Genomic DNA, 15,453 nt, shown 5'->3' with positions numbered 1-15,453 from the left:
CTTGCGAAGCGGCGTCCAAAGCCACACCAAATCCCCTTTCTCAAACCATACGTGCCGGTGACTTCTGTCGTAACGGTTTTCGGAGCGTTTCTGTGAGACGAAAGTTCGAAGACAGGCGATGCGCCGGGCCTCTTCTGCGCGGCAAATGGTTTCGGCGAGAGTAGGTTGATCAGTCTCGGAAAAAGGAAGAATAGTGTCAAGAGCTGTGCGGGGTTGGCGTGCGTAGAGCAGATAAAATGGACTGTACCTCGTTGTTTCGTGCTGTGCAGTGTTGTAGGCGAAAGTTATAAATGGCAAAATCGCGTCCCATGTTTTGTGTCCAGAATCAACGTACATGGAAATCATGTTGACTAGAGTCCTATTTGTTCGTTCCGTCAAACCTTTAGCCTGCGGGTGATACGGGGTAGTGTGACGAAAATGGCACGAAGCAAGACGGAGGAGGTCTTCAACTACATCGGCAACAAATTGCCGCCCGCGATCACTGATGATGACACGGGGGGATCCATGGCGTAATATAACGTGTGACAGCATGAACTGTGAAACTTGAGTGGCCGTTGCCGCAGGAATCGCCGCAGTTTCGGCGTAACGTGTGAGGTGGTCAACGCCCACAATAATCCATCGGTTGCCGTTCGTTGATCGCGGAAAAGGGCCGAGCAGGTCGACACCTACGACGTCAAATGGTGAACTCGGGGGTGCTATGGGATGAAGTAGTCCGGCTGGCGGAGTTGTAGGACGCTTGTGGCGTTGACATTGCTCACAGCTCGAAACGTATGCAGTCACACTTTTACGCATCTTCGGCCAGAAGAAGCGTTCTTGCGTGCGATAAAATGTCCTAGAAAAACCCATATGGCCAGATGTTGGGTCGTCGTGCATTGCTTGAAGTACGTGTTGCCGAAGACTTGTAGGCACAACTAGAAGTAGGCGAGGGCCTACGCCGGAATAATTCTTTTTGTAGAGAACGCCATCCTTTACGACAAAACCACGTTGACCGTTCGTTCCGGAAACAAAGAAAGAAGCGAGACTGTTGTCATTGCGTTGCTCTGCTCGAAACTTTGTTAGGTCGGGGAACGGAGTATCCACTACAGCCAAATATTCATCAAAGTTGTCAGCGTCACACTCGGTTGTCGGAATAGGAAGTCGTGAAAGGCATTCAGCGTCGGCATGACGACGACCACTCTTGTAGCAGACTTCAAAGTCGTGTTCTTGCAATCGTAATGCCCAACGAGCAAGACGACCAGATGGGTCCCGTAGTCCAGTGAGCCAACATAAAGAATGGTGGTCCGTGACAATCGAGAATCGGCGGCCATAGATATAAGGGCGAAACTTGTGCACGGCGAATATGACCGCGAGACATTCCTGCTCTGTGACAGTATAGTTTCGCTCCGGCTTACTTAAACAGCGACTGGCATAGGCAACAACGTGTTCAGCAGCTCCATGGCGTTGGACCAATACGGCGCCAATACCTACACCACTGGCGTCGGTATGAACTTCTGTGGCAGCAGATGGGTCATAGTGGCGAAGTACGGGCCCTGACGTAAGAGCAAACTTGAGTTGCGAAAAAGACGACTCGCATTCCGCTGACCACCGAAAAGGAGCGTTCTTGTTGAGTAGGGACGTCAAAGGGTAAGCGAGGTCGGCGAACCTGGGCACGAAGCAACGGAAGTACGAGCATAGGCCCAAAAAGCTTCGCAACTCTCGTACCGACTGAGGTTGTTTGAAGCTGCTGACTGCTGCGACTTTCTGGGGGTCGGGTCGAACGCCATGCTTGTCCACCAGGTGACCGAGAACGAGAGTCTCGCGGCTGCCAAAGTGACACTTCTTAGAGTTCAGGGTGAGCTTAGCTCTCTCAAGGCAGGTGAGAACAATGTCTAGACGATGGTTGTGTTCATCGAATGTACGGCCAAATATTATAATGTCATCCAGGTAGCAAAGACAAACTTCCCACTTTAGTCCACGTAACACAGAGTCCATGAAGCGCTCAAACGTGGCTGGAGCGTTGCATAGGCCAAACGGCATTACATTGAATTCAAATAGACCATCTGGGGTTATGAAGGCCGTTTTCTCTTTGTCATTCGGGTGCATGGGTATTTGCCAATAACCAGATCTCAAATCCACGGATGAGAAGTACGATGCCGAATGTAAACAATCGATGACATCATCAATCCTGGGAAGCGGGTAGACATCCTTTTTAGTAACAGAGTTGAGCCGTCTGTAATCCACGCAGAATCGCCATGTACCATCCTTCTTTCGGACAAGAATCACAGGGGCAGCCCAAGGGCTACACGACTCTTGAATAACCCTTTTCTTTAACATCTCTTCTACCTGTTGAGTAATGACCTTGCGCTCCGCAGATGAGACACGGTATGGTTTCTGCCGGATAGGGTGAGCGGATCCTGTGTCAATCCCATGGCGAGTACGCCACTCGGGTACACTTATTTGCTCTTCTTTCTGCGCAAAGTCAAATATAGTAGCGTGCTTCGCAAGGACTTCGACCAAAGCTTGACGTTTTTCTGATGTTAGCGACTTGTTTACCATACTCAGAAAGTTGGCTTCTGTATGGTACGTTGCACAAATAGGATCTACTCTCTCGTTACTTAAAGATGCAATGAAACTAGTCACATTTTGTTCGAAGCGGGCGAGTCGCATTCCGCCGGGTAGCATAACAGGTTCATTTGAATAGTTCGACACCCATAAGGCCGATCGCCCATCACTGATCGACAGAACACAATGTGGAATGAGCACATTTTTCTTGGCGCAATTAAGAGGAATGGGCTCCACAAGAACATCAAACTTTCCGGCGTCCGAGGCAGAGGCGTCAACGCGTACGGTCTTCATTGAGTTGGGCGGCAAGACAACATCCTCAATGACGGTGATAGATCCTTGACAACACCTAGAATCGTCAGTAAATGCCGATAGCATAATCTCGCCAGCACCGCAATCTACAGTAGCCCCGCACTCGCGTAGAAAATCGATGCCCAAGATGATGTCATGGGTGGAGCTGGTCAGGACGGCGAATTCAGCCTCGAAGACCTTGTCACCCAAAGTGACACTAACAACACACACACCGATCGGGCACAATGTCTCCCCGCTCACTGCACGAAATGATGCACAACTGTCCCAGCGAAACATCACTTTATGCCCTAGCCGCAATTTGAAGTTAAGACTCATTACTGAAACAGCTGCTCCAGTATCTATCAAAGCCATCGTAGGAAGTCCATCAATAAGCACGGGGACCCTATTTTGAGTCATAAAAACGGGTGGAGGCATAGGCGGATGTAGTGACAAATGTTCGGCGACCTCACCTCCATTGGCCGCACCACCTAGTTTCCCGGAGGCGGGGAGGTGACGCGTCGACCAGGAGATGGGGAACGGAACCGGCGTGTTGTGGGGGGCGTCAAGCTTCGCACGGAGGAAGTCGAGTCGTTGCGTAAATTCCGGTGGAAATTGCGTCCTACATGCGTATCACTGTGGGTCGTTTGCTGGAAACCGTCCCCATCGTACACGTCCCGCATTGAACGCATACCACCGCGCCAGCGGTTTTGTCGAGAGGAAGGTGATGGTCCCTCGTAGTAGCGTTGCTGGGGGCGACGCCTTTGACCACAGAATCGAGCCACATGTCCACGGAAACCGCAGTTATAGCACACAGGGGCCTCACGCACGTCGCGAAACCTTCCACGAGGGGCCATGTGCCCATGATCGTCCCACGAAGACACCATTGTAGGTGGTTGGCGGGAGGCGTTCTGGAAACCACGGCGATGATGTAAGTTGTCGGTTGGGGGCTCTGGTGCTCTTGATTGGGGCACATCATATAGCGTGGCGTCAACGGCAGCACACATTGCGTCGTATGGCGGGGAGGTGTTGATAGCAGGTGCTCTCGGCGGGTTGACAGCATCACGTCGTCCAAGTTCTTCGCGTACGATTTGCCTGATCATTGAGGCAAGATCACAGGGGGATGTTGGAGGGACGTCGACACTTGCAACGGTGGTGACGTTGGCAAGTCTACCGAATTTGGGAGTGATGCGCCTAGCCTTCAGTGTCTCAAACGTGCGGCAGTGTTGTATTACGTCCGCTACAGACGCCAAGGTGTCCTTGCCGATGAGGGAATTGTAGACATCCTCAGCAACCCCTTTGAGAAGATGCCCTACCTTGTCGTCTTCTTTCATGCGTGGGTCTACAGACTTGCACAATTTCAAAATCTCTTCAATGTACGTTGTGCATGTTTCACCGGGGACTTGAGCACGCTGCATCAAAGTTTGCTCAGCGCGCTTCTTCTTCATCAATGGGTCCCCGAAGCAGCTCGCTATTTCTTTCTCAAACGCTTCCCAGGTCATTATTGTTTCTTCGTGGTTTTCAAACCACACCAACGCCGTTCCTTGAAGAAACAATCCGACGTTGGACAACCGGGAGGCCGCATCCCAACAGTTGTATTTACTCACACGGTTGAAGTGTTTCAGCCATTCGTCAACGTCTTCTCCGACCCTCCCTGAGAAGCTCCGTGGTACCATGTGCCGGGGCCACGCAGCGCCAGACGAAGAGTGCGTGGTGTCGCCGTCAGCAATCGGATCCATAGAGAGCGGTGGTAGACCAGCCAGTCGGCGGCTTCGGCGTAGTTCTTGAGGTAGCGCTTCCGTGATCGTTGGACTTGGATCGCTCCGCTGTAACCCGCACCTTCCACCAATCTTGTTACGGTACGATGGATGCCTTTATTTACAGGAGATGATCAATGCGAGAGTCCAGGGATCTGGCCGATCACTGCTCGTGCCAACCTCGTTCTCCTCTTCTTCCACGCGCATCCTCAGTATCGTAGCAATATGATTATGAGAGACGCCGTAGTGAAGGACGCCGAAGATTTCGCCCACCTGGGGTTCTTTAACGTGCACCCAAATCTAAGCACACGGGCCTACAATATTTCCGCCCTTATCGAAATGGCAGCCGCCGCAGCCGGAACTCGAACAAATTAAATAAAAGCGTGTACCTTATAAGGCTATAAAATGCAAAATACAATGACTTCAGCAAAGTCTTACTGAATGAACACAATTTATTGAATGCTACAACAAACAAACTGGATGTCACTTCTGGTCGCACGGTGTCAAAACTACTTCACCATGGGGTATGAAAACTGTTTCGCCGTGAACACTGCGCACGTACTCAAGATATCGTCCTCCTCGAAGTGGAGCCCCGCCGCGGTGGTCTAGTGGCTAAGGTACTCGGCTGCTGACCCGCAGTGCGCGGGTTCGAATCCCGGCTGACGCGGCTGCATTTCCGATGGAGGCGCAAATGTTGTAGGTTCGTGTGCTCATATTTGGGTGCACGTTAAAAAACCCCAGGTGGTCTAAATTTCCGGAGCCCTCCACTACGGTGTCTCTCATAATCATATAGTGGTTTTGGGACGTTAAACACCACATATCAATCAAATCCTGGAAGTGGAGGTCACACACAGTGCAAAATAATGATAGTTCGTTATCCAATTACGGTATTGCTCGTTGCCACTGTTGAAGACCCACCTCTTCATCCGGTGGCTTGAAAAAAATGCCTCTTTTCGGTCGCAGATTTCGTTGAGTCGCAGCCGCTTCGATAACCAGTGACAAAGCAACGAGGCATGTTTTATAACATCGAAAAACCGTCACATGACGCATGAGAGCTATGCAGCTAACACCCGGCACGATAACACAACATAGCTGACAGCAAGTGAGACACAGCGTCACTTGTCATCATGATATCGCAGTAAGCAGCAGTGGGAGCACAAACTGCGTGAGGGTTGTCGGTCTCGCCGAGACAAAGAATGATAGCGATCGCCACGGAACACACATGCACTATACTTGCAGGCTACGAAGAAGCACCTGCTGTTTTGCTTCGCCGGCGTGGTCAGTGGCGTGCGCCTAACCACCGTGATCCTGGTCAGACCGGTCAGAAAACGACGAATTCTGGCTCCGTGGTGGTACATAGAAATGTCACACCTGCGGCGGCGCAGTTTGCAGACTGTAAAAAGAATCTAGTAACGTTCCCTTCGAGTTTATGTCAGGACCGGTGCCTGGCGTAGCAACGCCGGCGTGACGTGGCAAAATGAGCGCCTGCGAGCACGCGCACCGCGTCCCGCCGAAATGTATTGGCACCTTGACTGTGGCAGGTAGCCATGTTCTCACATGATACGCATCTCACGATTATCATGTTTTAACCAGTAGCATGCCTTCGTCATTCATTCACGTCCCGTAACACTAAATTTGTATAAGTGAAGCTAGCAAAACGGCCGCCAGCGCATCATGAGCGTGGAATGTAGTCATGATGTTACATGACAAGCATATAATAATTATTATGTTTGCGCCAGGCACATACCTTCACCATCCATTCACGTACCGTATTGTTGGGGTCTATCTCTTGTGTTCTCCATGCAATCATGTCATACCATACCAGTTTTCCAAAGAACCCCAGGTGGTCTAAATTTCCGGAGCCCTCCACTACGGCGTCTCTCATAATCATATAGTGGTTTTGGGACGTTAAACCCCACATATCAATCAATCAACATGCAGAGCGAACGAAACCACCGCAAAAGCTTCAGGACAACGAAATGTTAATCGTGAGGTTCATGACATGCATATCATACTTTTCATGTGATGACTAGTCAAATAAGTTCTTCACACAGTCATATTATACCATACCAAGTTTGATATCGATACCAATATTAAAATGGGCAGGAGAGCTAAAAGTCATAGGCGGCTAGATGGATAGATAGATAGATAGATAGATAGATAGATAGATAGATAGATAGATAGATAATACCAATATTAAAATGGGCAGGAGAGCTAAAAGTCATAGGCGGCTAGATGGATAGATAGATAGATAGATAGATAGATAGATAGAGTGTTAGATAGATAGAAACGCTCAAAGTCTCCGAAGCTCGCTAAAAATGCTTCGTATTCAAAAGCTGTATCTGGTCGTTTGGCCCTTCTCTGTCAGAAGTGTGGTTTTGCCCCTGTGTTTCAAAACACCCGTATTCTCAATAGGGTCCGTGAGAGAACTACGCATGAAATCATTGAAGCCTAGGAAATTGACAAAATGAAAGAAAAAAGGTATGAGTGTGGCTTTCATAGCTTTGTCAGCTATAGGAAAGACGTATCTGGAATCTTCACTTTGACGTTGACGAGTGCTGATTGTCGCAATCGGTGATGACCCGTGAATGAGCTCGGCTCATGCACGAGTGATCTAACATGATCTTTTCTAGGCTTTATCGGTCTAATGTGATAGTATAAATAGCAGGTGTGATCGCAAATAAGACATTACTTACAAGGTAGTGCTGAGTGTGTCTGTCTCTCTTTTTTCGTTCCTTTGTCGTGTTGTGCTATACACATATAAATTATGAGTTAATGGACAAACATGTGTTGAGGACAGCTTTGTTTAGGAAACGGTAGGTGTAATAATAAGACAAACGAAGAAAAAAAATGGATCATGAGACAATCGTGCTCTAAGGACAGGTTAGCCCTGGAATGGGAAACTGTAGTTGTCATGTTAAGGGACCCGTAGTCACCAGAGTGGGTGAAGGAACAAACATGTGTTAAATACAGCGTAGTAATGGAATGGGAAGGAATACTATCGCACTCAGTACGAGCTACACCACGCGAGCACGTGGCCAAGCGTGCTGCGAGGATGTACAGTAGCGTCGATTGTGACATATTTTCGAGTTATCGGGAGAGGGTTTGACTGTTCGTCCGAATGCACATCGCCGCTACTTGCTTTCACGCTCGCCCTCGTTAGGCCCTGCGGTGATATCAGCTTCAAAAATGATAACTGTCGCTGTGTCTTGATGAGCAAATTTTGTGCTCGACAAGCCGAGCTTCAAAAAACACATAATATCTAGCCTCTCTCTTTTTGTTTGCTTTGTTTGCAAACTAATGCACCGCTTACCGTATTGAGTGAAAGTAGCGATGTCTAGCACGCACTGTGAAACACTGAAAAGTTTAATCTCATTATGTCGCGAGTGCTAACAGTGAGCGCCTGCGGATAGTTGAATTGTGATAGAAGCAGTACACTCGGTGCCGAATAGCAGGAATTACAGGGAAGTCTAATAAGACCGTAAATCGCATCGACCAAGCTCATAAGAAAGAAGACCTCATCAGCGACGCTCCACATAAACTGCACCCTCGTGCAACGACTGCTGCTCAGAACGTCGCCATCCGTGAAGCCGCGAAGGCAAGCCCCTTCAGTACTGCCAGAGAAATCGCTGCGGCCGCTGGAGTGTCTGTAAGCGCGTCGACAATAAAACCACGGCTAGCGAAATGTGAACTGAAAAGCTACGTTGTGGCCCAGAGGTCGCGTCTCTTCTTGTCTAACAGGACGGCGCGTCTTAACTTCGCAAAAAAACACCCCTCCTGGAACACGGGCGACTGCAATACAGTCCTTTTTTTCTGACGAGTCCGTGTTGACCACGCGCTGGGACCAAAAGCAACCTGTGTGGCGCCTTGTCGATGCCCGCTACGACCCCCTCTACGTACAAGGAGTAGCATCGAGCAGACGCATGGCTGTGAATGTCTGGGGCACTATGTTTTGTTATGGGTTTGGTGTGTTGCAACATATTGATGGACACCTGGCGTCGGATAAAGTGTCGTGACATCCTCGAATATGTCATGATACCTTACACCTCGGACGGGACTTTTCCTGATGGGGACTAGTTGTTTCAGCAAGGCTTGTCACCTGTTCACACTGCAAACGTTTTTTGAAGGGCTCTTAAACATTCGAGGGGTGCGGTGCCTGAAGTGGGTCCCCAAAGGGCAGACCTCAACATCATTCAGGTCGTATGGGGCAGAATGAAGGTCAGGTTGTGTAGAAGAGGGTTACACAGTTCATCCGTCGATGATCTATGGTGCGCTCTCGAAGAAAAATAGATACGCTTTCAAACTGAACGCAGCTTCGTTGACAAATTATACGCTTCACTACCGTCTAGAATGCAGAATGTGATTACCGTGCAAAGGGCCATGACCCGCTACTAAGATGTGGCGTCCGCATCATCTGCTTTCCTTTCCCGTCAGTTGAATTCTTGCATAATAATACTATCAGTGCCGACGTTTTTCGGTTCATCAGCAGCCATTCAGCATTGGGTCCGCATCCAAGCACCATCGCCCCGCCACCGTGGTCTAGTCGCTAAGGTGCTCGGCTGCTGATCCGAAGGTCGCAGGATCAAATCCCAACTGTGAAGGCTGCACTCCTATGGAGGCGGAAATATTGTAGGCCCGTGTGCTCAGTATGGGTGCACGTTAAAGAACCCCAGGTGGTCTAAATTTCCGGAGTCCTCCACTATGGCGTCTTTCGAAATCATATCGTGGTTTTGGACGTTAAACCCTACATATCAATGAATTAAAGCCAAGCACCATCGACAAAGGTACTGGCCGGGTTAGGAATTCCGAGTCATGTTTTTGCTTCTTATGTTAAGCATCGCAGTGTAACTTCAATTTGTTTTATTTTTGTATACAACTTCTGCCTTCTTACAGTTCTCGTGGTATTATTTATTTATTTATTCAGATACCTACAGCACCCAACCGGGCAATATTATAGGGGGGAAACGAACAGGAAAATATAGACGTAGTATATACAACATTAAACGCAACAAAACATTATGCAAGAATAAACATAACTTCAGCAGTCTAAACATATATAACATTATAAAAAGACTAAACATCGCGTTACTAAGAGGTTGATACAGGTTGTACAACATGAAAAAGCAACAAAACATAATATTAAACTTTTAAGCATAAATTAATTTTATAGATACATAACCTCATACGAAAGACAGAGTAGAAAACACAACTTGACAGAAGCTGTAAATGATGCGCTAAAGCTCAAAATATCTCACATGTGTCATGTAAAATCTAGTTAAACAAACATTCTGCGAGGGCTTCAGCAAAGGAAGTCGGCAACGACAGTACAACTTCATTCGCGAGACAATTCCAGTCAAGGGCTGTCCTCGGAAAAAAAATGTTTATATAAGTTGATCTGAAACCTATATTCCCTAACCTTAAGGGATTGGTCTACGTGGGCAGATCTATAGGTAGGATTAAGTATTTAGGTTTCTTTCCTTAAGCAAGTTGCACCTATAAATATGTCGTGGAGCAGTTTCAGGCGCATGTATTTCCACCTGTCCTGCAAAGACGGTCATCGAAGATTGTCCCGTATGTCAGTAGAGCTTTTTCTGAAATCATAGTTCGATGACACAAATTGTGCTGCACGCTTTTGGATGCACTCTATTTCGTCAATACACGTCTTTGTACCGGGATCTCAAGCAGAACATCCATATTCTATTATAGTGATACATTTGAAATGCAAAGAATTTCTTTTAATTTAGGAGACGCTTGCTTGAAGTTTCGCCTTAGGAAGTTGAGGACACAACTAGCCTTCACTGCTACGCAATCAATATGGTCATTCCAGGAAAAGTCATTTTTTTATAAAAGCCCTAATTAATTGTAGCTGGGTACAATCATGAGGCTTTCGCCATCAAGACAGTATTTCGTATTTAAAGTATGACGTTTTGTAGAAAACTGGACAATGTTACATTTAGAAAAATTTAGCGTCATATTACACGTAATGCACCATAGTAGTATCTCGTTGAGGTCACCTTGTAGTTGTACACTGTCATTCAAAGTATTAATTTCACGGTAATGGCAACAGTCCTCGGCATACAATATGAGACGGCTTGATATCCCTTCGCTATATCACTGATAAATATCTAAAAAAGCAGAGGCCCGAGTACAGATCCCTGAGAAACACCTGACAAGACTGCTTTATGTGATGAAGTTGTTCCGTTGAGAACAACACACTGTTTTTGGTCAGTAAGGTAATCCTCAATCCAATGGAAAGGACCCGTAGGATTAATAAGGGCAGACAGTTACACATACCATTTCACACAAGTATGTTCCTAATTTTCTCTACTGCGAGAAATTGACTTTATTTCGGCATTTCAACCAACACTTAATGATTATTACTTAAGAATAAAAAAAGAAAAAAGCAGCACAGCATTTGTTCTCACTGAATAATGAGTTAACTTCTGTATTGTAGCAGTGTTTTGATCTCTTTTAATGACCACACAGTTATTTTGGAAAGCCAGGGAAGTTTATTACTCGAGAACACTGAACACGAACTCACGTTGACGTATAATTGAAAAGCGCTTCTTGCCTCCCCCATTTTCTTGGCGAACCTACTGGAGAGTGGCATATGTTCATAACTAGTGTTATTGAAACGCTATATCAGCGTAGTTGTAAACAAGCAAAGTAACAGCTGCTGTGCCCATAAAAATAAATGTTGCTAGTAATCACTGAAAAGGTATTAACGACAACACTTTGGGCATTGGCTGCACAGATTTGCTAAAAATTACTACTGAAAATGCTGCACAGCCTGAAACGTCACCAGCTTTTTATTTTCTCGCGGAGCATGACGTAGTCTGAAACTACCCATTGCAAGTAAAACGGTACTTTCGCATTCATTTTTACATAAGCTAACGCTCAGTTTTTTATAAGATTCGCACGACTCGTCTTGTGGGTGGTGAAGGCACTCCACTGTGCTACATTTTTTCAGTAAGGACATAATTTGCATGCGAAACAAAGCGCAAGAGGTTTTTTCAAACAAAGAAGGGCGCGAGAGGAAAGGAAGCTGGTGGGGGTGATGTACAATCGCAGGGTCAGCCAAGCCCTCTCCCGATAACTCAAAATATGTCACGATGGGCGCTAATGTACAACCTTGCAGTGCGCTTGGCAACGCGCTCGCGTGGTGTAGCTCATACTAAACGCGACAGTACGTGTAAAGGGGCTCGAAGAAGCAGACTTGGTCAAAGAGCAAAGGTGTGTTAAGAGTAGTTTCGTTATGGATTTGGAAGCAGTAGGTGTAACTTTAAGGGACACGAAGAATACGGAATGGGTGAAGCGACCAACGTGCGTAAGGGACAACATAGTCTTGAAGTGTGAAATGGTATGTGTGATTTTGAGACACACGAAGAGAGAAGATTGGGTCGAGGGACAAACAAGTTTTAAAAAACAGCTTAGTTGAGGAATTGGAAGCAGTTGGTGTAACGTTGATTGATTGATTGATGTGTGGGGTTCAACGTCCCAAAACCACCATATGATTATGAGAGACGCCGTAGAGGAGGGCTCCGGAAATTTAGACCACCTGGTGTTCTTTAACGTGCACCCAAATCTGAGCACACGGGCCTACAACATTTCCACCTCCATCGGAAATGCAGCCACCGCCGCCGGGCTTCGATCCCGCGACCTGCGGGTCAGCAGCCGAGTAGTTTAGCCACTAGACAACCGTGGTGGGGCGCAGTCGGTATAACGTTAAGGAGAGTGACGAAAAAGGAAACTGTCAAGGGAAAAACGTGCAGTAAAGACAGCTTAGTCATGAAATCAAAAACGGTAGGTGTAACGTTAAGGTACATAAAGAGAGAAGACTGGATCAAGGAACAAACAACAAACGTGTGTTGCAGACAGCTCAGTCGAGAAATCGGAAACGGTAGGGTTAACGTACAAGGGTTACGACGAGATAAAAAGGGGCCGGGGACAAACGTGCGTTAAGGACATCTTAGTCGTGGAAAGGGACACGGTAGGCGTAACGTTAAAGGGTAGAGTGCAGATTGAGGCAAGTGACAATCATGCGTAACAGCCTTCTTTGTCGTGGAAGGGAAAACGGTAAATGTAAAGTTACTGGACACGAAGAGGGTGCAAAGGGTATAGAGCCTGCGTGTGTTATAGACAGCTTAGTCGTGGAATCGTAAACGGTAGGTGTATCCTAAGGGACATAGAGAGAGCAGATTGGGTCAGGAGACAGACGTGCGTTAAGGACAGCTTAGTCATGGAATGGGATAAGGCGCGAAATAGGCACGTTAAAAGCCACGAAGAGAACAGAGTGGGTCAAGGAACAAATGTTGATCAAGAAAAGCTTAGTCAATGAATGGAAATTGGTTGTGCAACTTTACAGGACACGAAAACAACACGATAGGTGCCGGGACAAACGTGTGTCAAGAAAAACTTATTCATAGAAAGGGTGCCGGTAGTATAGCGTTAAGAGACACGAAGAGAGCAGAATGGGTCAGGAGACAAACGTGTGTTAGAGACAGCTTAGTCATTGAAGGAGAAACGCAGAAGCAATGAGCGTTATGTCAAGACACACAAAGAGAGCAGAATGGGTCCATGGACAAAGGTGTATTTGAGGCAAGGGTAATATAAACCCACGACAATGTCGGCATGGGTATTCAGCGCGTTGCGGTCATGTAAAACGTTTTGTGGGCAGATGAGGTTAGCGAATTCGCTGAATCACTTGGGCGGAGCAAGCACACAGACGGATTGTTTGATGAAACATGAGAGGATCTTTCGCCCTGCATTGAGTACGTTGGGCTAATGATGATGATGGCTAAGTGGCATGCCATTATTCTTAGACAAGTAAGCAGAATTGTAGCATTCACTAAGCATTTATGCCAACGATGTTGAGCTTACTTGGAATTTGTAGTAGGCAGCGACAAAGACCCAGAAGCCCGCAAGCGCCGCAATGAGTACGGCTCCACAGCAAAGTCCAGGGCCAACGCCTATACGGGCTGTGAGCATGTATATGATAATAGGCATGCTCATAAGTCCGGGCAGTGGCGCAAGCATCTGCTGAGCGTTGAAGGAAATAAGGGTGCAGTCGACGCCCATCACTGAGGTAATATATCCAGGAGATGTTGAAGCACGTGCTGTAGGCGAGTAGTTCAGTACCTGCGATGATTGAAGACGCTTTTTTGAAATGCTTATAAACAGCTTGCATTGAACGTTTACAAACTTCGTTGCAGTGTATGTTGGGTTGAACTTTATATTGTGTCTGACACTTCTACATCTACGGAGCGTCGGCATTCGGCTTTGTGGTTACCCATCTTAAAATTTAGGAGGATGGTGAACTAGGTGGTTTGTGATATTGACAAGGCTAGCTGACGTAGCAACTATAACACTACTTATTATTGTCTCTAAGGAAACCATGTAGGCGCAACAAAACTACATTAGACGTGACCAATGTGTAGTTCCCATTTTCTAACGTGTACTTTTTTCTATTTCCTGTGATAAAGATAGGATTGAATAGAAGTCAACACAAAAGACAGTAACACATTGAAAGAAACAAATATGGAAAACACGCTAGAATCATTCACTACGTACTTTCAATGTGGTAAATAGGTGGTGACAAGACTTTAACGTACATATAAATGACAACAATATCACTCTTTTATCAATTTGTTGCACTCATTATATCGAAAACACTTTCCTTATATAAGATGAAAACAAGGTCGTAAATCATAAATTGTCTTTAAGGTTATCGAAGTTATAGAGGAAAGAAGTGACGGCACCTTTTGTTCATAAACAATTGTGACCCAGGTGTTTTCAAATGATTAAAATATTCGCAAAAACTTCACTTAGCTGGTAAATAGAAGTTAAAGACCCTATTACTTATCCATGCTTGAGAGCCCTGTGGTAAAACGCACATAAGAAATAAGTTGAACCTTGCTATTTCATAACAGCATGCCACTACTCTTCTATTTAGCTTAAAGTGGGCAATTAGAGTTTTAATGGTCAAGCTATATCATATAAATTCTGTGAATTTGTTATATTTTCGGCTGAAAGCACTCATAAGTAGGGCGCCTAGACGTATTTACCCAGCCCTTCACGCATTTTGATGAGTGAAGGGCTGGGTAAATACGTCATGGCGTCATGAAACTAATACTAACGGTAGTTTGAATGTGTTAAAAATTCAGCCGAAGAAAAAGCAAGAACATGAATGGGCTGAAATTGGAACCACCCTACACGTTATCAGTCTCACCTTGCCTCACTCACACTTCCTCAAGAGAGAAAAATTTCAGGGGTACTTTTAGTGCTGAAAGGTGGTCTGAGAGATATTTCGGACAGGATATCCCAATTTCTTTCATTCTTTTGTTTTTCGAGGGTGTAGAAAAGAAGATGTTTGTCTTGGCGTTAAGTTTTTGCAAGTATTACAAGATCAGCTTAACGTGCTTCCCGATCAGGCTGCTTGACTGAAACTGCTCCCCTTGAAAAACATTTTGGCAAATTCCAAGTACCTTTGCAATCGATGTTATGCGAAGCATGCGGATGGAAGGTGACTGTGTTGTAAATTTCTTAGTAAGTATATCAATACAAAGTGGCGACAAAGAAATGCACAAGTACATGCACAAACGTACATTAAAGAGCTGCTTTTGTTTCATACAACTGGTTGTTTAAGATTGGCCAACAATGCTAAGAACAACATGGATCACAACGTGAACGGACTGGGCCCGATTTAGATTGGGGTGAGGCAGAGGGTACACCCACCTTTACAGTCGGTAGTGTTGAGTTATGTCATTAAATTTAGTGAGCCGATCGTCCCATTCCCACACCGGCGCAGAAAAGTCCGTTTGGGTGGCAGCTTCGTCTGACGTGACTTGGAACGTAAGACCTTGAGCTA

General features: G+C 46.3%; 1 protein-coding gene across 4 annotated transcripts in view; it reads right to left on the bottom strand.

Moving 5' to 3' along the window:
- Window positions 1–15,453, bottom strand: part of LOC119165924 (ATP-binding cassette sub-family C member 2) — a 1,429,043-nt gene that overhangs the window by 961,221 nt on the left and 452,369 nt on the right. For all 4 annotated transcript variants that reach the window (XM_075882663.1, XM_075882666.1, XM_075882665.1 and 1 more), the window contains one exon: window positions 13,467–13,724. In XM_075882663.1, the coding sequence (XP_075738778.1) occupies window positions 13,467–13,724 (258 nt within the window). The remainder of the gene's footprint in view (window positions 1–13,466; window positions 13,725–15,453) is intronic.

The sequence above is a fragment of the Rhipicephalus microplus genome, unplaced genomic scaffold, assembly GCF_043290135.1.
Source record: "Rhipicephalus microplus isolate Deutch F79 unplaced genomic scaffold, USDA_Rmic scaffold_13, whole genome shotgun sequence".
NCBI classification, from domain to species: Eukaryota; Metazoa; Arthropoda; class Arachnida; order Ixodida; family Ixodidae; genus Rhipicephalus; species Rhipicephalus microplus.
The sequence above is the reverse complement of the archived record's forward strand: the minus strand, read 5'-3'. Positions and strand labels throughout refer to the sequence as shown.